This window comes from Penicillium verhagenii (genome assembly GCF_028828195.1).
Source record: "Penicillium verhagenii strain IBT 33310 chromosome Unknown utg000008l_segment0_segment0, whole genome shotgun sequence".
NCBI classification, from domain to species: Eukaryota; Fungi; Ascomycota; class Eurotiomycetes; order Eurotiales; family Aspergillaceae; genus Penicillium; species Penicillium verhagenii.
The window spans coordinates 1,081,333-1,106,885 of NW_026643172.1; the positions used below are offsets into that span (position 1 = coordinate 1,081,333).

The following is a 25,553-nucleotide window of genomic DNA, read 5'->3' on the forward strand; positions in this document are numbered from 1 at the left end:
TACTACGTACGAGCTCTTTCTACTATTTTTCCCTCGAGGACATTCTCGGTTTTCATTTCAAAGTACCCAAAGTATTTTATGGAACATGGACATGGAGGTTTACATGTAATCATGAGAGTTTGTACAATTCAAATGGTCATGTATAGGCATTCTCGTAACAAACAACAACCGTCTAACCGTGAAAGCATTGAAAATAATAAAAGAATCATGATCCAGCAAACCAGTGCTGTTAGTTCATGCTGAAACTGCAGTTTGAATCCCGTTACCATTTACTTTCTCCAAATGTTCAATTTCCGACGCCTTACTCGATCCATTGGTTGTCTCCTTGGGGTAAAAATCGACCTTGCCGCCTTCCTGAATCACTCCCATTCGGTCCAGACAAAGACGAGCCCGAATGTAAGGGTCCATCTTCCAGTGGTTGACCCGCAACCGCTCTGCCAGGAATGTCCTTTCACTCGCCGCAGATTGGATCTTACTCTTATCCTTAGCCTTGGCTGCCTCGATCCATTCTGCGGTGGCAGTGAGGAACTCCTCGCCGATCTGTAGTCTCTCGCGCAGAAGAGCATCGCGGGTAGTGGTGTCTTCCATTGCTTTGTTCTCGCCCTCCTTGGGCTCGATGTATTTGTACTCCCAGTTCTCGTCACCACCGACACCCTTGGGCAGTTTGCTGCGGTCGATAAACTTGGTCAGGTCGTCGGCGGAGTTGGTGAACTGCACCTTGGCAGCGATATCGGGGTCCATCCAGCCGCGAATGAGCTTCCAAATGCCTGCAACAATAATTTTAGCCGAAGTGTCTTGTTGGTAGTGAAAATAAAGTCAAACGAACCAGAGAAAATCCAAGGAGCATTATGAATCAACATGACTCCCAATGATTCCGGGTAGTTGGCCTCGAAACACTTCAAAATAAATTTCACTGGCGGGTATTCCATGTTGGAAAGGCCAAAGCCCGTCATATCAAATAGAACACACTAAAAACCGCATTAGCAATGGTCCCGTGTTTCCAAGAAACGAACTTCGCCTACAGCAGTCTCAACCTGACCAGCCATAAGGAGTCGGACAGACTCGATGACATGAACAATATACCGCTCCAAAGTCTCTTCACTCTGGGCACCAGGCTTGTGCAAGCGGACTTGAATAACCACAATTGGTCGACCGATCTTATCAAATCCATGAACATAGCTCTTGCCCATGCGCATCTGATCCAGGAGGTCCTTTCCTGCCTTCTTACTACTGGGATTGGAGCCATTCTCCTGCTTCAACGCATAGAGCTCGCCCTTTGCCATCACATCGTCGTCCACGTGCATCTCCTTAACTCGCCAGACAATGGCTTCCATCATCATCGCGAATGCCTTGCAGATGTCCCACTTGCGCGCACGAAGGAATCGTAACATCATAGCATCTGGGTGGTCGTGCTTCAAGAGCTCAAGAATACCCTGTCGAAGCTCGCCGGGGCTGATCTCCGATAGGGCCTTCTGGACCATCTTGGTCTCATTGGGGCCAATGCCAAGCTCGCGGAGATAGGCCATGAACTTTTGCTGGTACGGTCTTGTGAGGGTGGGGACGGCCTTGTCGGAAGTGGTGCTTTGGGAGGTAGTGGTGCGGCTTAGAAGCGACATGCGTCGTGGGGGTGCGGATGGAGTCGGGCTTGCTGGGGCCTCCTCGACAACTCCGTTGGCATCTTCCTCAGAGGGGATCTCGGCTGCTCTGAGTAGAATAGCCCATAGCTTCTGTAGCTTCACCTCCTGGTCTTCATTGATATTTCCCAGGAAGCCGGGGCGGGGTCCTTCCGCGGCCATTGTAAGTGAAAATACTTTGTGGGTGTGGGGTCTCGGATGGTCAATTGGATTGTGATAGTTGGATGAGAAAGAGATTTGGCGAGTGAAGCATTCTCTAGGGGCTGTCCAGGATAATATAGTACGTGCAGTTGCCACCACATGAAACCCCTCCTTTTTCTTCTCCAGCCCCAGCCTCGGCCCTAAATGGGGTAGATAAAAAAAGGATTGAGGTCCATGCAACACTCCTGTTTCGTCATGGTCAATCGCATTCCGATCGTGGGCAAAGATCAACCAGGCCCACCCACCAGTTCCCCGGATTTTTCAGCCATCAAGTTGGTGGAATGGGACCTCGGCCCTTTCAGGAGTAGAGGGGGTCCACTAGAGTCTGCTAGTGCTGAAAGCAAAGAAAATCATGTGTTGCACATTTGAGAAGTGTGGTCCTTTGAAGTCGTCAATATGCACATTGACGACGCCACCCAAATTCTAAGACACATATTAGCCTCTATACGGTAAGGAGAGCCCCTCGGTGTCATGATCTTTTGCTGTGCATTTCTTGTCTTTCAAACCTACTACCCGCCTTGGCTTGTCTCTTCTCGACTCCTGAGCTCGGTTCACCTTCACATAGACCGGAGGACCAGTAATATCAAAAGCCGGGCCCCACTATGAAAGCCCACGAGCCACTACTAGATACACGACATCCATACGTCACCGCCCTGTACTAATACGGTACCTACGACGATTCCAGATAGTAAAATAGATGGTAAGTCATGTAATAAACAGTTCTGCCCGTGGTATTTAATCATGTCCTCAAGCTATGACAGTGTATCTAGCGGGCCTCCCTAACCCCTGATGCGCCATGCAAAGAACCGGAGAGATATCTCTCATTCCGGTTAGTCTCAACGAATACGGATCGTCGACTAAAGAACTGTCCTTCTCCACTCCCCCAACTTTTACAAAACTTTACCGCAGGTGGTGGGTTGCCATATGGCATCATAAACAATTACCCCGCGCTATCCAAGCCGATCATCCATCTGGGCCTTCTCACGGAAATTGCCCACCATCAACATTGCTGACCTTTCATGAGTCCAATGGTTATCGTGGGACCGAAACAGCGCTTTCGAAGAAGAAATAACCGAAATCATACCGGTTTCATGTGCTTTCATGCATGATAATCAAATCGAGCAGGAAAGTGGAGTCATGATCAAATCCGAGGTCTTCTACTTAATCTTCAGTTAACTACTACATACTATTCACATATGGAATAAATATAATTCATGCTGATTGGACATTTGGAAGGATGACGGTGCCCACCATGGTCTTATAATTGAGGAAATAAGTGCCTCCCAAGTCCATACCTAACATACATGTACTATTCCATTTCAACCTTACATAGTTGACTTTCGATTTTCAATTCCCATATCTGCATGCTCTAACCCACGATAGCACTGGGAATCTGCAAGAATTTGAATACAATCAAACGATGCATTACTGAAGATACTTAGAATGGGGCCTAACTAAATAGATCAAGATTTTGGCGATTGTGTAGATACATGTATATTGTCGGATTAATTTGAGGAACCATCTCCAGTACTCAGTCTACTAAATAGGGGTATATAAGTCTTGTTGTCGGGAATTGTAAACCTTCAAACGCTGTTCTTGATGGGACAGATCACGGCGAGAGAAATCGTGAATTCAACATGTAAACTGCTGCATGTGCATGTGTATATCAAACCAGTTGACACGAACTAGATTGTTCAAATGTTGCTTTAAATAAGTTCATGAAGAGCCGAGACCAATATCCTAAGCACTGTATCTTTATCGCAGTTTCTAAAATTGAAAGCAGGAATGTATCGATCGTAATGATACCGGGGTGTGTATAGAAGAGTCAACATTTGAAGATAAAACTTCCTACGTATTGCTTAAACATCAAGCAGATGCCCTCAAGTGACAAATAAATGGAGATCAAACTGAGACTGATAACATATCTCCGGAATAGTTAGTGGAGTTGACATCTGGATGATGTAAACAGAAGAAAGCTCAATAATAAAGGTTGAAAGATGGCATACGTAGAAGGTTCTAGTATCTAGCATTATTTCTAGCTAGAAATGATGTTTTGCGCTTGCCCAGCTGGGTCTGTGTGAAACGAAGTCCATTGTGTATAAACGCGCTTTGTGATAAGTGTATTATCCAAAGTTATGTGGGTCAAAAAGTGGACAGGTACGCCTCTAACCCCAGCGATACTAGCCAAAAAAAATCGACACTGTCACCACTCTAAATATGCAGATAATCTTTCTTTGGTGGAGATTTCTCGGAGGTTCACTGAGTTGCTCCCAACCCAAACATCTTGATCGAGTTATTCCAAGCACTAGTAACAAGTATTAGCAAACAAGCCAGTTATGGGTATTTGGGTTTCTCTTACGCTTCGCAAACTTCTTCGACGGAGATTCCCTTGACCTCAGCAATAACATGAGCAACACGAGCGATGGCCACAGGTTCATTCCGGCCCTTGACCATAGAGCCCTTCTGCCACTTCTCCTTTTTAAAAGCTTTAGGTAATTCCGGAGCGCCGGTCAAAAACTTTGCTGAGGCATGTGAAGGACGGATTTCGCACTATTGTTCTTGTCAGTTTGAGTTGGCAGATATTCCGGTGCTTGTGCGCTTACCCAGGGTCCATCAGTTTCAATCTGAAGTCTTTCTAACGGAACAGCCTTCACAACCTCCAGATTATCTTCAGTTTTCATACTGCACCCGTTGATGCCGATATCAAGGCCCAAAGCAACCAATCTTTGCATTTCCTCCATAGTTCCTGTGAAACTGTGCACAAGACCACCCTTTGGCAAGTGAGGAAGCTTCTCGCCAATCAATCTCTCAAAGTCTTCACTCGCAGCACGTGAATGGAGGAAGAGGGGCATGCCAATCTCAATCGCAAGGTCCAATTGAGCCTCGAAGTATTTCAATTGGGGCTCCTTGGCACTGTGGAAGAGTCGGTCATAGTCAAGGCCGATTTCACCAAAGGCAACAGCAAATCCGGATTCCTTAGATTCGATGGCCAGCTTCCGAAGCTCTTCCAGCATCTTGGTGGGCCCTTCGGGATGTTCGTCGAACAGCTTGGCTTGGCAAGGATGCACACCGACAGTGGCATAACAGAATCCGGCTACAAGTCCTCCTATTAGCTCCATACATCACGGATTTTTGGATTTAGTATATACTTACGGTAGTTGCGGGCAATCTTCACAGCTTCCTCAGACTCGACCAGATCAGAACCGGTGACCATAAATTTCTCACAACCCACGTCCCGAGCACGCTGGATCACATCGTCCAAGTCACATTCGTGAGCTTGCTTTCCGTGATATGTCCCACTGAACATTGGGTCACTCAAGTTTATTCCAATCTGAAGAGAATATATTAGTTTCAAAGGGGCTCCTAGTCTCTTGCAAGAGGCTGGGAAAACATACATCGACATATCGGAGAGTTTTGCTTTCGTCTGCCATGGCGCTTGGAATGTACTTTCTGGAAGAAGTTGAAAATCCCGAGCCAGAGTATAAACTGCCAGCTACTTGTAGGGTTGAGTTGCTAAAAAGAAACTGGCCACTCTGGAAAGATTCTGTCAAGAATGTTAGCATATGTGCAGACCGTGGACATTAAATCACCGATTCCAAGTGCAACCATGGGCGTTCACAGTAGTGCAACGCATATGGTTTGAAGCCAATATTTTCCATTCAAACATACTGGGTCTAATAGGCTGATTCAGAAAAGTCTTTGGGGATACAATGGTTCTTCCTGTTGCCCCTCTAAAAACGCGGTTGTGGATATGACGAAGAATGTTCGATTGGGTCCTTCCTAATGACTTGGTAGGCATTCAAGTGATGATCTGTCACTGCCGCCTTGGTTTCAGACAATCAATGCTCTACTGCGGCAAGAACGAGCCTTTGCTCAAAATATTAACACAGTGTTGACTCGGAGAATCACCAGCCACATATATCGCTCGATTTTCAGCGCGTGTGGCGGTGCTTGATGACATAAGCAGATGGACCGTGCTGTTGGCTTCGCGGAGAGAAGTCCGCGTGGGAGTCGGCAAGTCGGTAACTCGCCGCCACATCTTCACTGTTAAGGGTCCAAGGGCTTCTCAATTGGAAGTGAGGAACATTGAAGACACTTCTTTGGGATTTTTGGAAATGATCGGAAATGGCCAAATTGGGAACAAGAAGCTTGATATCATGAATCATGATGTTGCTTCCAGCCGATGTAAAAAATTTGAATACATCTAAATTCGTTGGATAAAGTACTACAATCGTATCTTTTTAGATGGCAGTGGAAGCTGATACGAAACCCGGGGTAAGTCCGGCAACAATCCCGGAGTGGAGAGAGTCTTCCCTACTCTCGCCCGGAGAATGACCGTGATTCGCGCGCGCTCCTCCATCTACTGAGTCCTTGATTCCTTGCTGAGTATTAAACCTTCTCTGGCTGGCCAGTTTCTTTTTTCACCTTGTCATTCTTTAAACTTTTTATACAAGATTGGTCTACTCACTTGTCTGGAGTATCATTAAGCTGGTGCTGTTATCGACAATGACGGGTCAGAAATTACTCTCCGTAAAGGAAGTCTCGGGGCATCAATCACCCGAGGATTGCTGGATTGTGGTGGACAACCAAGTGTGGGATGTCACAGATTTCCTCGAAGAGCACCCCGGAGGATCCAACAGTAGGTGATTCGATTCTTGTATTGAAGTACTATGAAGAGCCCTGGAATAACAAATTCTGCAGTTATTCTGAAGTATGCAGGCCGCGATGCTACCAAAGCCTACTCGGAAGTACATTCACCGAGTGTGTTGAAGACAGGATTGGAACCGCAGAAGCTCAAGGGAGCTCTAGACCAGTCAACAATCGATGAAGATTGGGTTAAACCACCCCCTGGCGAGAGTGTCAAGCTGCTTCTGGAGAATGAGAAGCCTCCATTGGAAACCCTGATCAACTCTCACGACTTCGAGGTCGTCGCGTCCAAAACCGCAAACAAGAAGACATGGGCGTTCTACTCCAGCGCATCTACAGACCTTATCACGCGAGACGCAAATAAGTCGTGCTTTGATCGGATATGGTTTCGGCCGCGAATACTCCGCAATGTGCGATCCGTGGATACTCGGACAAAGATTCTCGGTGGCAATTACAAGCTTCCGCTCTTTGTCAGTCCTGCTGCGATGGCCAAGCTGATTCATCCAGAGGGAGAGTGTGCTATTGCGCGGGCCTGTGAGAAAAAGAACATTATCCAAGGCGTGAGTGGATTCTGTATCTTCATTCCGATGTTTCTTGTGTACACAATACTAATGTGAATTCTTAGATCTCCAATAATTCCTCCTTCACCATCGATGAATTGCGAAGCACTGCCCCAGACGCAAGTTTCATTTTCCAGCTATATGTTAATCGGGATCGTGAAAAGTCTGCCGAGCTTCTTCGACAGTGCTCTGCCAATCCTAAAATCAAAGCTATCTTCGTGACCGTGGACGCTGCGTGGCCTGGGAAACGTGAAGCGGACGAACGCGTCAAGGCAGATGAAGGCATTTCTGTCCCGATGTCTCCCTCCAAAGCGCAGAATGACAAGAAGGGTGGTGGTTTGGGTCGTGTGATGGCCGGCTATATTGACCCTGGCCTCACATGGGAAGATCTGAAATGGATTCGACAGCACACTCATAAGCCAGTGTGTCTAAAAGGCGTTATGTCTGCCGATGATGCTCTCATGGCTATGAAGGCTGGAATGGACGGTATTCTTCTCAGCAACCATGGTGGACGCAACCTTGATACTAGTCCTCCTTCTATCATTACTCTGTTGGAGATGCAGAAGAGATGTCCCGAGGTCTTTGATGTCATGGAAGTATACGTCGACAGTGGTATCCGTCGTGGAACGGACATTCTGAAAGCCGTATGCTTGGGCGCGACCGCCGTGGGAATGGGTCGAAGTATGCTTTTCGCTATGAACTATGGACAAGAAGGTGTTGAACATCTGATTGATAGTAAGTCATCATTAGCGCACACTACTAGGCCTCCATTTTTCGATTTCAAATTGAATCTAACAGACATTGTTGTAGTTATGCAAGATGAATTGGAGACTGCCATGCGCAACATTGGGATCACCTCGTTGGATCAAGCGTCTCCCGATTACGTTCACACAGGAGATGTGGATCACTTAATTCCAGCGTCTCGCTCACATCCGTATGCTCGGGCAATAGCTAAGGGCCGAAAGCGCGGCTCAAAGCTCTAACACAGTATCGTTGGTGCTCATGCCAGTGAAATTCATAGAGCTACTTCATATACGTTCTAGTCAATCTCTCTCTGAAAGACACTTACCAACTTATACAACTTTGAACTTGGACTGTTGAAACTTTTTCTGGATACTCTGCATGTCTCGAAGGCTAGATTTGTTTTAGATAATGGTCTCGGAGACAAGCCGGGCGAGAATAATGAGGTCTTTGATTGTGCGGATAGCAAGTCTTTGGTTTAATTATATGAGATTGGAGGTAGTAATTTGAAGTGGCTGTACATCATAATTTCGAAAGACTCCATTATTGCCTCCTCTCCCGACCCCATTCAAGATCTCCCGCTCGCTCCAGTTTGCGCTCACGTTCTCGATCCCGCTGGAAGCCCCTCTTGCGACCATTGCTGCTGCTGCCAGCCAGATCCTTCTCCTTCTCACGAGGGTCAATCACCATGAGTGAGTCCACATCGGCTTGGTGGTCTTTCTTCCAGTTCAGATCTTTGCCCAATGTATCCTTTCCAAATCGAAGCTGATGGGACATCCATCCTTCTTCTTCGCCCTCCGCATTATCCGATGTTGCAGCTTCCGGTTCATCCCAGTCCTTGCAAGATTGGCAATTCACGATGAAGTGCAGGTCGCATAGCTGTTCCTCTTCGTCGTCGTCATCATCCTGGGCTTGCCTTTCCTTGCCCTTGTTTGTGTGTGATTCCTTATTCGATGGTTGAGCTGAGGACTGTGTATCTGCGCCTTCAAGCTTAGCTTTGAAAGCATTGAACATCTTGAGCGCCTCATTCTCTGCCGAATTTCTGGGCCCCGAAATAGATGCGACACCATTGGTAGAGCCTGGTGGAGGGCGCCTCCGACCTCGAATCGCAGTCTCGGGAATCATTGCTTCAATAGCTGACTTCTTGTGGCCCGTATCGGCAGGTCCCGTGTCAACATTTCGACGCATAGAAGCCTTCAGGGACGCGATTTCGGCATTTGTTCGTGAGAGTTTTGATTCTTTTTCGGGTGTAGGTGATCGTTCGGGTGATTCGGGGTCTTGTAGAGGGAGTTGGGCTTGAGGTTCAGGTGTTTTCGGACGTGGTTTGCGCTCTGCTGATGGGGATCGTTTCGGAGATGGAGAGCGCGGTCTCTTTCGTTGCTGTTTGGGTTCTGGTTTTTGCGAATTCGTAGCTGGCTTTGTGTCGCCAGTCGCACCAGGCGCATCGGCAACTAGCTTTGTATTGAACTTCGGCTTTGCTGGGCGCAGGGGCATCTCCTCTTCGCCTTCGTCCTCTCCAAAGCTCAGCAACACCTTTGCAGCCTTGGGGTTCTTCTTCTTCTTCTTGGCTGCCGGCTTGTCACCTGTCGATGTCGAGACGGTTTTCCGATCTTTTAGCTTGCCTTCCATTGGTCCCAACTCGCCCAACTCGCAAGAAGTAACTTTCACCGGGTATACAGGCTTCTCGGTGCCCTCGACGCGCTCTGCCTCAGCGATCTTCAACACATTGAAAATGCTGTCTCCTTCCAACCGCCCAAACATGGTACATTGCCCATTCAGCTCCCGCTCAGTATTGTCCAGCGTGATGAAGAACTGACTACCATATGTCCCATCTTCACTCTTGGCCATGCCAACCAGCCCGCGCCGGTTAAAGCGCAGGCGACTGTGCAGCTCATCTCGGAGAACTATTCGCTCATTCGGGTCGCGCGCTTCGGGGTCATACTCGAATTCCGGGTATTCGTAAATGGAGGTACCACCGGACCCAGTACCGGTCGGATCCCCTCCCTGGATAATGAATCCTGGAGCAACACGATGGAAGATGGTTCCAGCATAGTAGTTGTCCTTGCAGTGCTGAAGGAAGTTCTTGCAGGTGAGAGGGACCTGACTTGCGAAAAGAGCGATGTGGATTGGGCCAACGGTCGTATTTAGCGTGACCGATGCAGTCGGGTTAGGCTCAGTGGCGTACTGAGTAGACATGGCGTAGAGAGGGTGAGCTGCCGAAACACGGCCCGGAGAGAGGAAGGTGAATTGACAAAAATCAAAGCTCGTCGTCCACTCTAAAAAGGCGCCGCAGTGAAAAGTGGACGGACGTCATGTAACACGTGACAGCCGTTCTGTATGTACTTCTGTACATTATATCAACCACCTGGGCAAACCCCTTAAAATAACCTACATATCAAAACTGTAGAATAGTCGATTAAAATAATTAGATCTTTGAACCGCTCTTACATTATGAACAAATCAGGTTGGCTAAGTTATTTTGTTCCTGATGTTTTATGGGTGATGATGTTTTATGAGCATCAGTAGTATGATTTGTGAATGCATATCTGAAAAAAAGTGCACACTGCCTAACTACTTGTTAAGTATAGGGTATGTTCATCTGAAAAAAGCGCGCGTTGCCCAACTACTTGTTAAGTATGGAGGATTTCTATCTGAAAAAAAATCGCGCGTTGCCTAACCACTTGTATAGTATAGGAGATGTTCATCTGAAAAAAAAGCGCGCGTTGCCTAATTACTTATTCAGTATAGAAGATTTCCATCTGAAAAAAGCGCGCGTTGCCTAAGTACTTGTTAAGTATGGAGGATTTCCATCTGAAGAAAGCGCGCATTGTCTACTAACTTTTTGTTAAGTATCCCTAGGGGATATTCATCTGAAATACCATCTGCAAAAAGCGCGCATTGCCTAACTGCTTGTTAAGTATAGAGGATTTCTATCTGAAAAAAGCGCGCATTGCCTAACTGCTTATTAAGTATAGGGATTTCCATCTAGAAAAAAAGCGCGCGTTGCCTAACTACTTATTAAGTATGAAGGATTTCTATCTGAAAAAAGCGCGCATTGCCTAACTACTTATTAAGTATAAAGGATCTCCATCTGGAAAAAAAGCGTGCGTTGCCTAACTACTTGTTAAGTATGGAGGATTTCCATCTGAAGAAAGCGCGCATTGCCTACTAACTTTTTGTTAAGTATCCCTAGGGGATGTTCATCTGAAAAACCATCTGAAAAAAAAGCGCGCGTTACCTAACTACTTGTTGAACATAGGGGATATTCATCTGAAAAAAGCGCATATTGCCTAACTACTTGTTGAGTATAGGAGATGTTCATCTGAAAAAAAAGCGCGTATTGCCTGTATATACACCACGATGACTAGTATTTATACAATCTTGGAAATTCCGAGCTCTGGAGGTAATGTTATTCTGCTTAGCTTGAGACATTGATTGATCTTGCATTGTATGGATTTATTTTGCTGACATTGAAGAATTTGTTCCAATCAGCCCGCCAATCTTGCAAGGTCAAATGTGAATATACTAGTAGGGCACACAAAATCCATACTCTGGGTACTCGATATGACAGAAATCACCAAATTCTTAATCACTCTCATCATCAGAATAAGCTTGTCCAGAACGCCACTGTCCGAATCTACCACCCTCACTCCCAGAATGGTCAAAATCAAATTCTTCGTCATCCGACGCGGCACGAACCCGATATTTACTGTATATAGCAGTAGGGTCATCATCCTCGTCGGAGGAAGCCAGCTCTTCTTCGGGGTACTCATTCGCGGGGTGATTTTCGGCTGTTTAGTTTAAATTCACGATCAGTATTGTGTTGCAAAAGCATAGATGAAAGATAAAACTCACCATTGGAGTCTGCATCTTCACTATCCCATTCCTCTTCGTCGTCTTCAATAAAGTTCTCCCAGTATTCCTCATCTTCTTCGGTGATGACGATAACACCAATACCAGAATTTGGAGCTTGAAGTGCCTTGAGTTGCTGTTCGGACTCCAGCTCAGCCAGTGGGTTGGCAAGCATATCGGCTTCTGCCAGTGGACGTCGAATGTAAACATCATAAACATAATCGTCATCATCATCGGTGATTGGCGTCACCACTTCCGGTTTCTTCTCATCACTGAGGGGATATGGGTGAGATGGGTGAGATGGCACAACTCTGGGTTGTTTAGGAGGCCGCGGTTGGTGTTTCAAGGGCTGCGGGGGTTTGTACTGTGGCCGAGGTTGGGGTGATGGCGGAGCAAAGTTATCATTGTAGTCCATAGGCTCAGCTTCCATATCTCTTTCGATATCTAGGGCAACCTGCTCAAATTCCTTAGCTAGGCGCTCCGACTCTTCATCCCATGTGGTCTGCTGGGCTCGGGCAGACTTCTCCAGTGTGTCCGAAAGATGTTGTTTTGCGGCAGTGATAGCGCCTTGGCGTTGCTCTCGCCATTTCTTTTCAGCTTGGTTGACGACAGGACGCTTTCTGGGTTTCACTTGTGGTGCTGGCTCCTCGGGTGTCTTGATCCTAATGCTTTCGTCACTTTCAGACTGAGCCTGGTGCACGAGGTCTGCAATCATAGAAGCTTGACGGGAATGCGGCTTGCGTGTAAGCTGCTCCACCAAAATAGCAATTCCTGGCGCAGCACCATCAGCTCGGCGCTTCTGAATGCCAGCACGTGAACCTGGGCGCGAGCCCGGAGTCGAGGCGCTTGGTCTGCTGATCTGGAAGCGACGAACGGAGGGCGCATGGCGCGGTGAGGATGGCACAGAAGCTGATACATGGTCTTGCTCAGTTGGTCTCCTCCCAGGCGCAAGAGTATTGCCTAGCGGGACTGGGGAAACGGATTGCGGTGTAGGAGGACCATAGATTGCGCGCTTGCGCTTTTCTTCAGCCTCCTTTCGAGCGGCTGCGGCTCGCTGGACTTCACGGATCTCAGCACCAGGGGACGTCGCTCGTACAGTGGGGATCCCGCTTGGAGAATTCGTTTGAGCAGTCCGCCGAGGTGGGATGTGCAGACTGCTCACTGATCGGGGACTACGTAGCAATCTCTGGGTAGCTGGGTGAGGAGGCGTTGAGGCGCCGGAGTCATCAGGGCTTCCATCACTTTTAAGTGTAACTCGATGGAACACATAGTCAGTAAATCGGCGCTTGGTCTGGTGTAGCGCAGATTGAATAACTATGTTGTGTTAGCGGGGCATTCCGTTGTCTTTTTGTTTTGAGGAATTGAGCTTTGATATAATGGGGAAAGTCTTCCAAAAAATACGCAGTCGAATGAGACAAATGTATTATTGGCACGCAGGGAACTCTGAGTGTATTGAGAGATCCGACGAAAGGACATTTGCAATCGCAAAAATATGATCGTCATAAGTGTTGCTTTTGAACGGTGTAAAATGTGGGGTAAAAAAAAACACAAAAAAAATAGAGGGATAGGGGAAATACATACACAATGTTTCCACTGGTTCTTCTTCGCGTCTCCGCTTGATATTAATCTGTTCTGGAGGAAGGGCCATTTTGAGATATTGATGCAAGATGATGATAGCTTGACTCGGAGAGTTTCAAGGTTGGAGAAGATGGAAAACGAGCGTCACCAGATCGGGTTAAGCGCTGTACACGTGACCGTCAAGCTATTGGTTTAAAAGGCTATGCTTTCTTGGTGAATACTGCAGTTGACTATTCAATGTTCAAGGAATTTATTCTGGAATTTTGGTGTCAATTCGAATATTCAATCCATCTCTTTGTCAAAGCGGGTCCCATTTAATCATCGAAAAGATTCTTCCGGAAGAATCCAACAATCCTACGGGCAGCTTCCTTCCCGACCAGCGGATCTAGTTGGTCCGCATCCATATTAGCTATCTCATTAATATTATCCGTCTCTAAAATCAGACGATCAAGGGCTTGCGGTGTCACTCCGGGTACGGCCCGTAGCATATCTTGTGGAAGGAGATTGAAAGTACGATGCTCAATTCCAGCCGCAGCCATGACATTGTCTGATCCAGATCCAGTGATGTCAATATCCAAGCCAATCTGGACCGCTCGAACGGGATCAGGTTCCGGGTTGTTCTTCTTGAGCTCGGCAAATATCTCGGCGGTCTGGTAGGGGGAGGATGACCAGATGATTTTGAGGCGTGGGAATGCAAGTGTGAGAAGCACAAGCAAGTGCTGAGCACTTTTGGGGGCCGATGGATTCGCCAATCCCCCGGAAACCCCGCTGATTGGCGTTCCGGCAGAAGAAAATCCAGATTCGGTCCTAATGCCAGCTGTGAACGCATCAAAGGTAAAGGCCTTGTTCTGGTCAAACTCGATCAGTAGAAGTGGGTATTTGTAGTGCTGGAGCATGGTTTCGGCTTGGTTGTACAGGCGACCGTTTCTTAAAGATTGCATGAGATCCTGAACAGATTTTCGCTCCACGCAAATATCAGGGGTGAGAATATAATCGCCCACTGTGAGTTGAACGGGAACGACAACTGTGTTATTGCCATGTAGAAGAGACGGAAGCGCACTTCGAAACTCACGCACATCGACCACCACCAGTGGTGGGGATGCAGTGGCTGCCAGTCGTCCACCTCCCGCGATACGAGTGTTGACTGTGCGCAGGAATTGCTCTTGCGGGTTTTCAGCACTCTTGTCATGAGTCAAAGTAACAGCCATGTTCTAGATCGGGATATTAGCAACGCTTTCCCCACAAGACAACTTTCATGACTTACTCCTTTCTCCCTGATCAACTTGGTGAATGAGTCTTTTTCTCGACGCACGGCACTCAAATATCGCTGCTCCTCAACCGACCCACCATAATACATGAAGTACACCTTCACATTTCTGCCGGAGTGAGAGCTACGGTAGACCTCAACTCTGCGAATAAACGCGGAGTCGGGCTCATACATGATGATGTACCGCGGCCGAACCTCCTCTAAAATGTGCTCATCCATGTCACCATCATATGAATGTATTGTGACAAGGTCATTCATATCATAAAGTTCGTAATAGTCTTCCATGTCCTCAAGTTCGTCAATATCGATTTCAATCTTTTGCGTTTCTTCAACCTCGGTAGGTTGTATTTCATTGAGAAGATTGATCACTTCAACAGGCTGTTCAATTTGGGTTTGAACACTGCTATTCGGCACGCGTGCAGCTGCAGAGTTGACAGCTCCTCCACCCCGAACTCGCCGACGCTTGTTGGGGGGAGGTCTTCCTTGTTGTTGTCTTTGACCAGACGATGCTTCTCCCGGAGTTCCGGGCTGATCTCCGTCTTGCGATAGATTTTTATTCACGTTTGATAATGCTCTTTTCCAATTGAGGTAGCTCCGTAGCCGGCGCCTCATCATGACATCTGCTGAAGAGCCTTCTTCGTTTGAGTCGTCTTCCTCTCCATCTGCGGGTTTTGCTGTGCCAATTTTGGTGCTCATGGTCCCGATATACTCACGGAGCTGATAACAAGTCTTCACCGCGCTGCACATGATTAGGATGGTGCTATTTGATTCGTCCACATTGGTTGGGTGCAAGTAAGCATCATGTTCAATCTCTTGAAGTACCTCTGCAAGTACACTCCATTTTGGAAGAGGCTCAAGGACAGGCTGCAAGGCGGCCGAAAATGCAGCCGAAGACGTTGAATCAAGCTTCCCTTCGTATGCTCTTGACTTGGCTGTCTGAAAAAGAACATGCGCAGCATCAAGGAAAAGCCACGGTGAGTAATTATGGGCATTGGACCCAGGAGGCGGCGCATTTGCCATTACAATCGTATCCAAAAATTTCACAAATGATACGGAATCGTACGTAACCAGGGCCCTGATATGATGATTAGAGAGCCGGAATGGAACGATGAGGAAATAGACGAAACATACTGGAGGATAGACTGAAGATCTGTCAGATCATTGACAATTTGCTTCGTCCGATAGGACACTCGATGCCAGATTGTTTGCAGCTGTCGCCTAATCGCTGCTGCAAAGTTTCTGTGCAAAGCGCTGTCCAAGGTCCATTCTTCCATGTCTAGGCCAGCGTTGGCCTTGCGAAGTTCTGCAACACTGAGCTCAACACATTCAAGAACGGCGTTCTGAATTTCTCGCATTTTCGAGCTCATTGGAACCTCCAGCTCAATCACTTCAGCCTTGCGGTCACCTTCTAGAGCCTCGGATACAGCTACATGAAATCTGGGCCACAGAGATGCTTTTCGAAGAAACAAATTCCGCAACATATTAGCCAAAGGTGCAAACCCCGTGGTGAATGGTTCAGGGGATTCAGAAAATGCCTTCAAAAAGCCTCGCTTATTTGATTGCCGATAGATTCGCACGATGAATGCCTCCAGAGACGTTGCCACCACCTTATCGGCATGCAGGATAACCATCCCTGTAACTTTTTCAGGGTCAAGCAGCTTCGATAGCAAATCCGTGACCAAAATTCTAGATGTCACACTCATTATTCCTCCCTTGGCGTATATTCGCTCTCTGACGTAGAATCCGATTAGCATAACGGCATTCTCACCGGCAGGATGTATAGACTCACCGCATGGATACGCTCGCTTTATCGGTGTTGATGGCTTTCAGCCCTCTAGCCATTGGAGACTTGCTGCGATCATTATGTTCCGACAGCGCTGTTCAGCAATCATGTAAGTGATCGATCACGCCGCGCAAGCCAAGGGTAGATATCGGATTCGTACCCTCTCCGATCCATTCGTTTTCTCGGTCATCCGCGCCGACCACCAACACCAAATTGTTCCCTGCCACATCATGGAAGTGAAGGAAGTTCGTTATAAGTTGTAAGAGACCCAGGCCACGAGCAAGTATAACCAGCTCATCCTCGGCGCGTAGTTCGGTGAAGATGTCCTGCTGGTATTGCTGGTAGGGAGTCTGTTAGCGACTTTGGTTGTATTTTGAGAAGGGGTGGTGATTTACCAAAGGCAGTGACAGCTTCACCGGCGCATTAGTCCGTTCTGGAGGCATGGGGAGCCTGTCTTGACGCGTTGGTAGAGTACACGATCCCGCGGATGAGACGCCGCGAGGTCACGTGGTAAAGTATGATGCAATGATTGAGCGCAGGTGCAAATGGGTCTAGTAGGGGCTAGCTATAGCTAATAGATCCATATAACAATTTGACGGATAGTTTTTGAATGCGGCGAGGCTAAGCACGATGTCTGGATATGTAGCCATCATGATATTTTTTTTTACATTACAGTGCTATTTGAGCTTTGAGGTAATCACTCCAGTCGATTCATCGTAGAGTATATTCAATTATTGTACAAAATTTAAACAGCTACCTGTAAGCAGCTTTAGTCCAGGAATTCCATCACCAATTTTGGGATTTGAGCTACACCCTCGCCTCGAATTGCGCTGATGGGAACAGCTCGTAATTTCTGTTTCCAGCCATCGGGGTTCCCAGATGGGTGATCCACCGTGCCTTTCTCCACAGCGTTTAAATACTCCTGGAGGGCTCGATATTGGGGTTGTGTGTTCTCGAGATCGGCCTTCGTGGCTACAACAAACCAAGCCTTGGTGTGAATAGGAGCCATGGGAAGACGAGGGAGAGATCGAGTTGGCTTGTTAAGGCTGTCGAATGACTCGTGCGACGTTTCATCTTCTTCGTACTCCGGATATCCAGCAGTAGACGATGAATCCCATTCGATCACACCCTGTTTTTCTTCGGGAACAGACTCGGGTTTTTCATCGCGAAGTCTTTGATACTCTCCGAGTTCGTGCCAAAGCTTCTGTAGTTCTTGTACGGGGTCACCGTTACTCAGATCAAGCACAAAGGCTAGGATACCCGCCCGGTCAATGTGTCGAAGGAACCCGAGACCAAGGCCCCTGTCGAGATGAGCATCTTCAACCAGACCCGGGATATCTGCAATCGTAAAGTGGGTACGACTTTTCTTTCCGCGGGATTCTACCAGCGGTCGGCCGCGGTGATTATCAACGATGACGGTACCGATATGCGGGGACAGTGTAGTAAACTCCCAGTTCCCAATCCGAGTTCGACTGTTTGTTAAAGATCGCAGTAGAGTGCTCTTTCCAGCGTTGGGCTTTCCAACTAGACCAACATCTGCCAGCAACTTGAGTTCAAAGTCAAGCTCCAGCCTTGTTCCACCCTCGCCCTTGGATGCAAACTTCGGTCGACCCCTAACGCGACCAATAAAATGAGGGTTGCCGAGTCCACCGGCACCACCGGCTGCCAACAATAGAGGCTTGTCCATTGGCGCCGACAGATCAAGGAAAATCGGGGCCTGGGGCTCCATCGCAGCAATTCCCTGCCGCCTTGGTTTCAGTCGGGGGAACTCGACAGTCAGGAAATCAGCAGGGTTGGCGCCAGGGTAAAGCACCCAGCGATCATGACGAATCGGAGTGAATTCGGGGTCCTCCTCCTCCTCCTCCATTTCGTCAAACTCCTCCCCATCTTCCATCTCCTCCATCCTCCCACGTTGCTCGGTCCGTTGCGCAGCCCGTTGCTCAGCCCGCTGCTCAAGCCGCTGCTCACGTCGCTCTTTCTGCTCGAGCTGTTGGTCCTCATAAATCTGGCGTCTCATGGCCAACTCTTCCGCGACAGGGTCATGGCGAGCTATCTCACGAACCACTGTCCCGACCGGTACCTGGATCAAGACATCGTCACCACGTCTCCCACCTTTGCTTTTGCCTTGTCCGTTTCTGCCTCGCTCAGCTCGGACAATACCCCTTCGAGCGAGTTTGTGTAGACTGGTCAGTCCCTCAACAGCTTGAATGTAAAGACCTCCTCCGCTGCCACCGTCACCTCCATTTGGTGGACCCTCTTCGATATATTTTTCTCGTAGAAAGGCAACACAACCATGGCCACCACTTCCGGCATGCATTGTGACGGAGCATTTGTCTTGGAAAATGAATCGAGAATAATCTTCTGGCGATGGGTTCAAATGCGACAAATCTTTGCTTTCATCTTGAGAGGGGGTTTCGGCGAACCGGGGGGCATCGGTCTCTGTTGTATATAGCTTGCAGGGAGGGATGATGGCTCGAAGGGTCCGGGGTAAGAGAATTTGGGAGTATGTGAGTCGTCCAGCTCGAAGCGGCTGCTTCGCGAGAAGTAGACAAGCCCGTTGATGAGGCATCATTTTGCAGGTGTATTAATCACAATTGGTGCGTGTAGAGGAAATATAGGCGGGAACAACTTAGTTCTTGAACATTGTAAATTTTGCGGCCAGTATTCACGGGTATATGGGTTTTAATTGAAGATCGAGCAGTAATGAAGGTTGCACATGTGGATGAAAGAGATGGAATAGCCGCAGGTAAAGCGAGCTGCCATCCAAAACCAAAAATCCGAGCTCTATCGATAAGGGTCACGTGGAGATAAGCAGCAACATTTGATTACTTTGGCAGGTGAATTGCTGCCAAAGCCAATAATGTTAATTTGTTCCAAGGTTGTACTTAAAAAACTGAGTGTTGAGGTGAATTCTTTCTGGGGTGCTTTATTATAGCTAGGAGGCACTACTTATCCATCAATTAAAATGCTACAATTGGTGAGAATCATCCACAGAAAGTGTATAAATATATCCGTGATATAGTATCGGCCACGCTCCGATCAATCTGCGCAATGTTCGAAATTTGCATGGAGTGAGTTTGCCGACAAATGAAGATCAATTTGGAAGCCCGGGTGATTCTGACTGGAGATACTCAAACATACGTGTCGATCGTCCAATTTCCAAGGTTGTATTTTGGCCTGGTTTAACACGAGAATTTCGGCTAGTCTAGTCCGGGGAACTTGTCGCGACTCCGATAAGATAGACCCCAATTTCTCCAACCGTCGGAGCAGGCCTTGAGCGGGGTATTCAAAGGCCGTCGGCCCCTCCCTTTTTGCCTAATTGAGCAGGTCTGTGACTCGTATCTCTTGCAATCATAGCGGGGAGAATTTGTCACAATCATATAAAAGAAGTGCAAATCATTGTGAGGGCCATCAAGCTGACATCCAAGAGGAATCAACTACTCAGCCATCCAAGTCCAGACCATCAAAATGCCGCTCAACTCAAAAGCTGTTTACGCAAAGGCCGAGGCTGATTATGCCCCCTTTGCCAGTCGGAGGAGTACCGTGCACAGCAAAAATGGCATTGTGTCCTGTACGCAGCCGTTAGCAGCTGCGGCGGGACATCGCATCTTGAGTCAGGGCGGAAATGCAGCGGTATGTTTTTCTTGGGAGTTCCGGGACCATTGAGAGAGACTTGATTTGGAGGACTAATAGATTGATCTGCTTCTCAGGATGCTGCTGTTGCTGTTGGTATGTTTCGAATTATGCGGTGGTAGGGAGATCACAATCTAATTACATTGAATGTTTTAGCTGCTGCAATCAACATGTCCGAGCCTGGCTCGACTGGTATTGGCGGTGATATGTTCTGTCTCTTTTATAAGGCCGAGACGAAGAAAGTCCACGCCCTGAATGGATCGGGTCGATACCCCGGCAAGGCAACATTGGAAAAAGTCCGCAAGGACCTGAATCTGGCTCCCGACGCTCCGGGCAGCATTCCCTTCCTCAATGCTCTTGCAGCTACGGTTCCCGGCGCAGCGGCAGGATGGGTGGACACTATTGAGAAGTTTGGAAGTGGAAAGTTGTCTTTGGCACAGATCCTGCAACCGGCCATTGAGATGGGAGAGGAAGGCTTTGTTGTTTCTGAGCTTTCGTCGCAAGGTGTCAGTAATTGGTTCTTTCTGTTTCAATCCTGTCATCTGTGAGCTAACATGTTCAAACTATCTCTAGTGGCAAGAGAACGAGGAGGCTATGCGTGCTGCATCGCCCAATTTCCGCGAAATGCTGAAGAAGGATCCATCTGCTAAGGATGGAGTGCGTGCTCCTCTCCCTGGTGAGATCATGAAGAACCCCACATTGGCCAAGACCTTCCGTACACTGGCAGCCGAGGGAAAGAAGGGCTTCTACCAAGGTAGAATTGCAGAGGAAATTGTCAAGGTGGCCCAAAGCCTGGGTAGCTATATTGATCTTGAAGATCTGGCAAACCATGCCGCACAGGGTACACAGGAAGTGGATGCCATCTCACTCAAGTTCACCGGTCAAGATATTGCATCCAAGCAGTCACCAGGAACTGACGGTACTAACCAGGGTGTTGAGGTCTGGGAGCACCCACCTAATGGCCAGGGTATCGTCGCGCTTATGGCTCTAGGTATTATGGAAGAATTAGAGCGAGCCGGCAAGATCCCAAAGTTCAGCCAGGAACAACACAACTCAGCGGAATATCTTCACGCTGTCATTGAGAGTCTAAGAATTGCCTTCGCCGACGCGGGATGGTGGGTGACAGACCCCGACGTGGAGAAGGTGCCCTCGCAAGGCCTCCTCGCACGCGAGTACCTAGCCGAGCGGGCGAAGCTATTCAAGCCAGACGGTGTAGCTGAGCTCTTGGACCACGGCAGCCCGGCACACAACCACTGCGACACAGTTTACTTTGCTGTGACAGATCGCGAAGGAAACGGTATTTCGTTCATCAATAGTAACTATGCTGGGTTTGGCACATCTATCATTCCCGCAGGCTGTGGTTTCACCCTGCAGAACCGTGGTGCCAATTTCTCGCTGCAAGCTGGACACCCTAATGCTCTGGCTCCGAACAAGCGGCCATACCATACCATTATCCCTGCTTTGATCACAAATGTTGAGGACGGCTCTCTGCACTCCGTTTATGGTGTGATGGGTGGCTTCATGCAGCCCCAAGGCCATGTACAGGTGCTGCTTAACATGCTTGCATTCGGATACCACCCTCAAGCGGCTCTTGATTCCCCGCGTATCTGCGTCAAGGCACCAACATCTGAGGATCGTGACCGTACGGTATGTGTCGAGGAAGGAATAAGCAAGGTGACCATTGAGGGGCTGCAACGCCTGGGTCATAAGATCGAGGTGCTGAAGGGTTGGGAGCGGTCGATGTTTGGCCGTGGGCAGATCATTCGTCTGCACTATGATGATGATCAGTTGGTATATAGTGCGGGTAGTGACCCACGAGGTGATGGAATGGCCTTCCCGCTACTGTAATGTGCTGGAAACTGCACACTCTGTCAGAGCCTAAGCGCCACTTAAATGCCGACAGGTCGTGAATGTTGTGCACCTACGGAGATTAGATAGATAAAATGAACTGGAAAGTCAATGATACAAGGTCAGATGTCCAATATAATGGCGAATTTGAGCCGGGTCGAATGAAATTGTGCACATATCAAATCACCTAGCTAGTAAGATGCACAGGGATCCGTAAACGTTGATCCGACAATCGGACAAATCATCCTCCTCGCGGCCCAAGATAGAGATAAACTCTTTTTTTGTAAATGTGAAACAAAATCCTAAACGCCCCCAGAAGTGCCGAGATCGAAAACGCTTCAACAGAGGATATTGACACGTGACGGACTAAGAAACTGACAACGCCACGATGGTATTCAGAGACAGGAAAATGACGATGAAGAAGTGCAAACAAGATATCGAAAATGGCATGAGAAAATGTACTGAGTGAAGATCAGAGAGGTCTGATCGCTGACAGAGAAGCCGTTCAGTTCAATTCGTTGTCCTGCATGCGCAGGATGAAGTTGACGATAACGGCAGCCAACAGGGCGATAGCGAGAATGGTGGGACCAAAGCGGTCATCGAAACCGCTCTGTCCACGGCGCCGGATACTTTGGGCGCGCCAGTGGAATGTGACGACTGCGTAGATCATGGCAGCCATGGCGATAACGGTGAAGAGAGCCGCGGAGATGCGACCGACACGGTCACCGAAGTTCAGCAAACCGACGGCCAGACCGCCCAGGATAACGGTGAAGTTCAACCATGACAGGAAAGTACGCTCGTTAGCGAAGAAGACCTTGGGCTCGACGCGAGTGGGGAGGGCGATCCGCTTGCCTGGGAATTGTCAGTTTCCGTTCGGGATGGTGCATTGGGATGATTATGGAGAGCTAGCTGGCGAAGCATCACCTCTGAGATGCCGACGGGGCTGGGGGATTGATGTTCGACGAGTTCCAATCGTATCAATTCCATTGTCGGCATCCCATTGGTGATGCTGCGGGTGATTTCAAAGGCATTGTTACTCACCCGGGGCGGTTTGAAGAAGAGGTTGGCTAGACATGATGTGGAGAGATGCGGTGGCGGGAATGTCAGGGTCGTACGAGAGGAAAGGGATGAGATTCCAGCAGCAGCGAGCCGATAAAGCTTCTTATAGATTTGAAGAAGTCAAGGAGAGTAGAAATAGGTGTTTGAAAGAAATTCCGAGAGAAAAAAAAGATAGCAGGAAGAAGAGCAGTAAAAGAGCAGTGGAAGTGGCAGTAACCATGAACCAATCCCCGCCGAATGACGAGGGAAGTCGCGACCGACGGTTACGAGCCTTCCCGCCTTGGGACTAGCGTATGTGTAGCTCTGCCGCTGAGTCTGCACGTGCGTCCAGTGCTGATATCGCTTGGCTCACAGTCAATTCCCATTTCTCTTTAGTACGAAAATTTAGGAAAAAGTCGTTTGGCCCTGAATCCTATACGATTTCTTCGATCCATATTGATATCCATGGATCTATATGCATTTAAACCCTGGAATTTTTGGAAGAGAAAAAAAATTAACACCCTAAAGAAAAAGAGAGAAAAAACACAGTGTTCACCACAATAGACCTAGAATCAATTGTTCCATATTCCTAATTCGTCTTATCAGTTTGACAAGATTGGGGGGGAAAATAGTTGAAAAAAAATATTAAAATATAAAAATATTAAAAATATTAGAAATTGCCCGGTTCCCGCGGAGTCCACCTACAAGTAAGAGTTGCCCGCGCACATTGGGGCCATATTGGGTCAAAGGAACTACAGAACCCACCCAGGTCCAATCCACTAACCATTTAGACTCAAACAGATGCCACCCAATAGGAAACAACACCCGGCTAAATTGCACTACGAGTCATGCACACTACACGAGGCACCCCTGCATCAGAATTTTCCAGAGGCGCTCGACGGCGCGGCGATCATCCGATTCCTGCTTGAATTTTATACCGGCACGTTGGATGCGGATTTCGTCGTTTGAAGTATCCGATGTCTGTCAGGACAATTCCAAGACAACACCTGGATGGTAATATTAGAAATGGAACCCCCACGACTGGAAACCCACAGCAAGTGGGATCTGGGCCTGCCATTTGAACTCCCCGCTCCCATTGTCGCCTCGTAGACCCGCGGCCCGCCACATCTGGACGGTAAATATCGGCCCCGTGTTTTCGGAGTGGGCTTTTTCCCTCCGAGTCTGGTCCCTTGGAAGCGAACATTGGATCCCGAAGTCGGTTGGGTATACCAATCATGTTGGGTAATAGAAATGTCCCAAAATTTGAACGGTGAATATTGAACGGCGGGATATAAAGTTGAATAGCTTAATGATTGATTTGTCATTTTAGGCAACTGAGCACGTGCGCTCTATATAGCTATTAGCTTCTGAATTTTTCCTCCCTTCTGCGATCGGCTTAGTGCACTTACTTTGCAGTCTCTTGCAGATGCAGGCCGTTGACCAGTCCGTATTAGGCAGGCAAGTACCGATGTTCTGCCGGGGTGGGGTTTTCCGTGTCAGCCACCTAAGCACCAACCACTTAGACGGGGCTTTCCCACGCCTAGATGCCCTTCGGGTCCTTCTGTAGGGCGTCCAAACATTTGAATTCATTGTCTTCCTCGAAACGAGACATTGAATTACTAATCTCGCATCAAACCCCCCCTTCCTCAAAGCTATGTTTCAAATGTGCCATCTTACCGAGGTTTGTCACCTTAAGGAGTATTCTCAGTGTCACACCTATTCGTACTTGCTTGCCAACCGTCTCCAAGTCCCCTCATAGAATATTTGATCCGACCATCAGAAATTTCACTCACTCCAGATGTCCTGATTAGCATATGAATTATTCAAAAATATTGAGTATTTCAATACGCAGTTAGCGTACCAAGTTTACCATGCTGGGGGTCAATAACGGAGTGCGGTGTGAAGAAGCGAGAATCATATGAGTGAGAGAACCTCAAGTATGCAAGACTACTCCATCCGGTGACAATTCTGGATTCCTTCCCGTCGCAACAAGCAACTGGTAGTGGGTCAGTCGTTGGCAACCTTATTCCAAGGCTGTCAAGGTGTTTGTTCTACTAACTTGAATGTATTGCGAACTAATTCCAGACTTCACAAAGCGCGCCTTGGAGCCTAAATCTTGTGAAAAAGTACATACTATGTACTTTTGGCAATGATACGCGTCGTCTCAGCCCCCTAGCCAATGGCTCCAGGGCTCTGACTCCTGAGTTCCGGTGTATGTGAACTGTATCTACCATGGAGTTTAACCTGTGTGAATGAGGACTGCATCTACATCAACCTTGGAAGATGGTGTCCAATTTTGGATTAATCCGTCCACATGAGCAATTGGTACAAGTTTCAGCATCCTTTGAATGAAGATTTTTCACATGCTGTGTTTGTCGACGATCATGCTGAATAAGATCTGCATTACTTATTTCCCAATGAGTACCAATGTAATTGTTGCAAGCGTCCAATCAGAGTCTCTTAATGATTACTGAGGTTTCTCAACCCCACTCCATTCATTGCTTCATAATTCCGATATCAAGATGTGATCTACTGTATTCAAATGTTGGACCGTGAAAAGAAGCAAACATTGAAAACCAGTTGTCATATATGTAGTATGTATGTATTCAAATGTTCTTAGGGACCAGGTCGGATTGTGACTTTAAGAAGTACATTGATAATTAGGTATACATACATAATCAGTTGACCAGTTGACCCTCTGACACTAGGATATATAGCACCTAGCCCTCATAGATCTTCAGGGCCGATACGATTGATTACCAGACTCCTCT

General features: G+C 47.8%; 10 protein-coding genes across 10 annotated transcripts; 2 read left to right on the plus strand and 8 right to left on the minus strand.

Annotated features, from left to right (window-relative positions):
- Window positions 1–234: 234 nt before the first annotated feature.
- Window positions 235–1,796, minus strand: N7466_008375 (CRAL-TRIO domain-containing protein; the record flags this gene model as incomplete). The annotated part of the gene is made up of 3 exons (XM_057167764.1): window positions 235–767; window positions 827–968; window positions 1,023–1,796. 3 exons carry the CDS (start codon window positions 1,794–1,796, stop codon window positions 235–237), a joined length of 1,449 nt encoding a protein of 482 aa, XP_057018395.1.
- Window positions 1,797–4,091: 2,295 nt separating this feature from the next.
- N7466_008376 (3'-5'-exodeoxyribonuclease) lies at window positions 4,092–5,266 on the minus strand (the record flags this gene model as incomplete). The annotated part of the gene is made up of 5 exons (XM_057167765.1): window positions 4,092–4,140; window positions 4,195–4,385; window positions 4,439–4,929; window positions 4,989–5,166; window positions 5,231–5,266. 5 exons carry the CDS (start codon window positions 5,264–5,266, stop codon window positions 4,092–4,094), a joined length of 945 nt encoding a protein of 314 aa, XP_057018396.1.
- Window positions 5,267–6,341: 1,075 nt separating this feature from the next.
- Window positions 6,342–8,025, plus strand: N7466_008377 (FMN-dependent alpha-hydroxy acid dehydrogenase; the record flags this gene model as incomplete). The annotated part of the gene is made up of 4 exons (XM_057167766.1): window positions 6,342–6,474; window positions 6,537–7,042; window positions 7,108–7,777; window positions 7,853–8,025. The coding sequence occupies 4 exons, from the start codon at window positions 6,342–6,344 to the stop codon at window positions 8,023–8,025; spliced, it is 1,482 nt and encodes a 493-aa protein (XP_057018397.1).
- A 301-nt stretch (window positions 8,026–8,326) lies between these two features.
- Window positions 8,327–9,979, minus strand: cwc27 (putative peptidyl-prolyl cis-trans isomerase; the record flags this gene model as incomplete). Its single annotated transcript, XM_057167767.1, has 1 exon — window positions 8,327–9,979. One exon carries the CDS (start codon window positions 9,977–9,979, stop codon window positions 8,327–8,329), a length of 1,653 nt encoding a protein of 550 aa, XP_057018398.1.
- Window positions 9,980–11,368: 1,389 nt separating this feature from the next.
- Window positions 11,369–13,283, minus strand: N7466_008379 (Iwr1 domain-containing protein; the record flags this gene model as incomplete). The annotated part of the gene is made up of 3 exons (XM_057167768.1): window positions 11,369–11,574; window positions 11,639–12,949; window positions 13,217–13,283. The coding sequence occupies 3 exons, from the start codon at window positions 13,281–13,283 to the stop codon at window positions 11,369–11,371; spliced, it is 1,584 nt and encodes a 527-aa protein (XP_057018399.1).
- A 244-nt stretch (window positions 13,284–13,527) lies between these two features.
- On the minus strand, window positions 13,528–16,706 carry N7466_008380 (ssDNA endodeoxyribonuclease RAD1; the record flags this gene model as incomplete). The annotated part of the gene is made up of 6 exons (XM_057167769.1): window positions 13,528–14,424; window positions 14,478–15,555; window positions 15,612–16,211; window positions 16,270–16,357; window positions 16,424–16,601; window positions 16,659–16,706. The coding sequence occupies 6 exons, from the start codon at window positions 16,704–16,706 to the stop codon at window positions 13,528–13,530; spliced, it is 2,889 nt and encodes a 962-aa protein (XP_057018400.1).
- Window positions 16,707–17,032: 326 nt separating this feature from the next.
- N7466_008381 (GTP-binding protein Obg) lies at window positions 17,033–18,835 on the minus strand (the record flags this gene model as incomplete). Its single annotated transcript, XM_057167770.1, has 1 exon — window positions 17,033–18,835. One exon carries the CDS (start codon window positions 18,833–18,835, stop codon window positions 17,033–17,035), a length of 1,803 nt encoding a protein of 600 aa, XP_057018401.1.
- An 896-nt stretch (window positions 18,836–19,731) lies between these two features.
- On the plus strand, window positions 19,732–21,744 carry N7466_008382 (gamma-glutamyltransferase family protein; the record flags this gene model as incomplete). The annotated part of the gene is made up of 4 exons (XM_057167771.1): window positions 19,732–19,896; window positions 19,974–19,992; window positions 20,053–20,402; window positions 20,470–21,744. 4 exons carry the CDS (start codon window positions 19,732–19,734, stop codon window positions 21,742–21,744), a joined length of 1,809 nt encoding a protein of 602 aa, XP_057018402.1.
- A 505-nt stretch (window positions 21,745–22,249) lies between these two features.
- N7466_008383 (putative vacuolar transporter chaperon Vtc1) lies at window positions 22,250–22,819 on the minus strand (the record flags this gene model as incomplete). The annotated part of the gene is made up of 2 exons (XM_057167772.1): window positions 22,250–22,596; window positions 22,786–22,819. The coding sequence occupies 2 exons, from the start codon at window positions 22,817–22,819 to the stop codon at window positions 22,250–22,252; spliced, it is 381 nt and encodes a 126-aa protein (XP_057018403.1).
- An 818-nt stretch (window positions 22,820–23,637) lies between these two features.
- On the minus strand, window positions 23,638–23,910 carry N7466_008384 (uncharacterized protein; the record flags this gene model as incomplete). Its single annotated transcript, XM_057167773.1, has 2 exons — window positions 23,638–23,763; window positions 23,836–23,910. 2 exons carry the CDS (start codon window positions 23,908–23,910, stop codon window positions 23,638–23,640), a joined length of 201 nt encoding a protein of 66 aa, XP_057018404.1.
- Window positions 23,911–25,553: the final 1,643 nt, after the last annotated feature.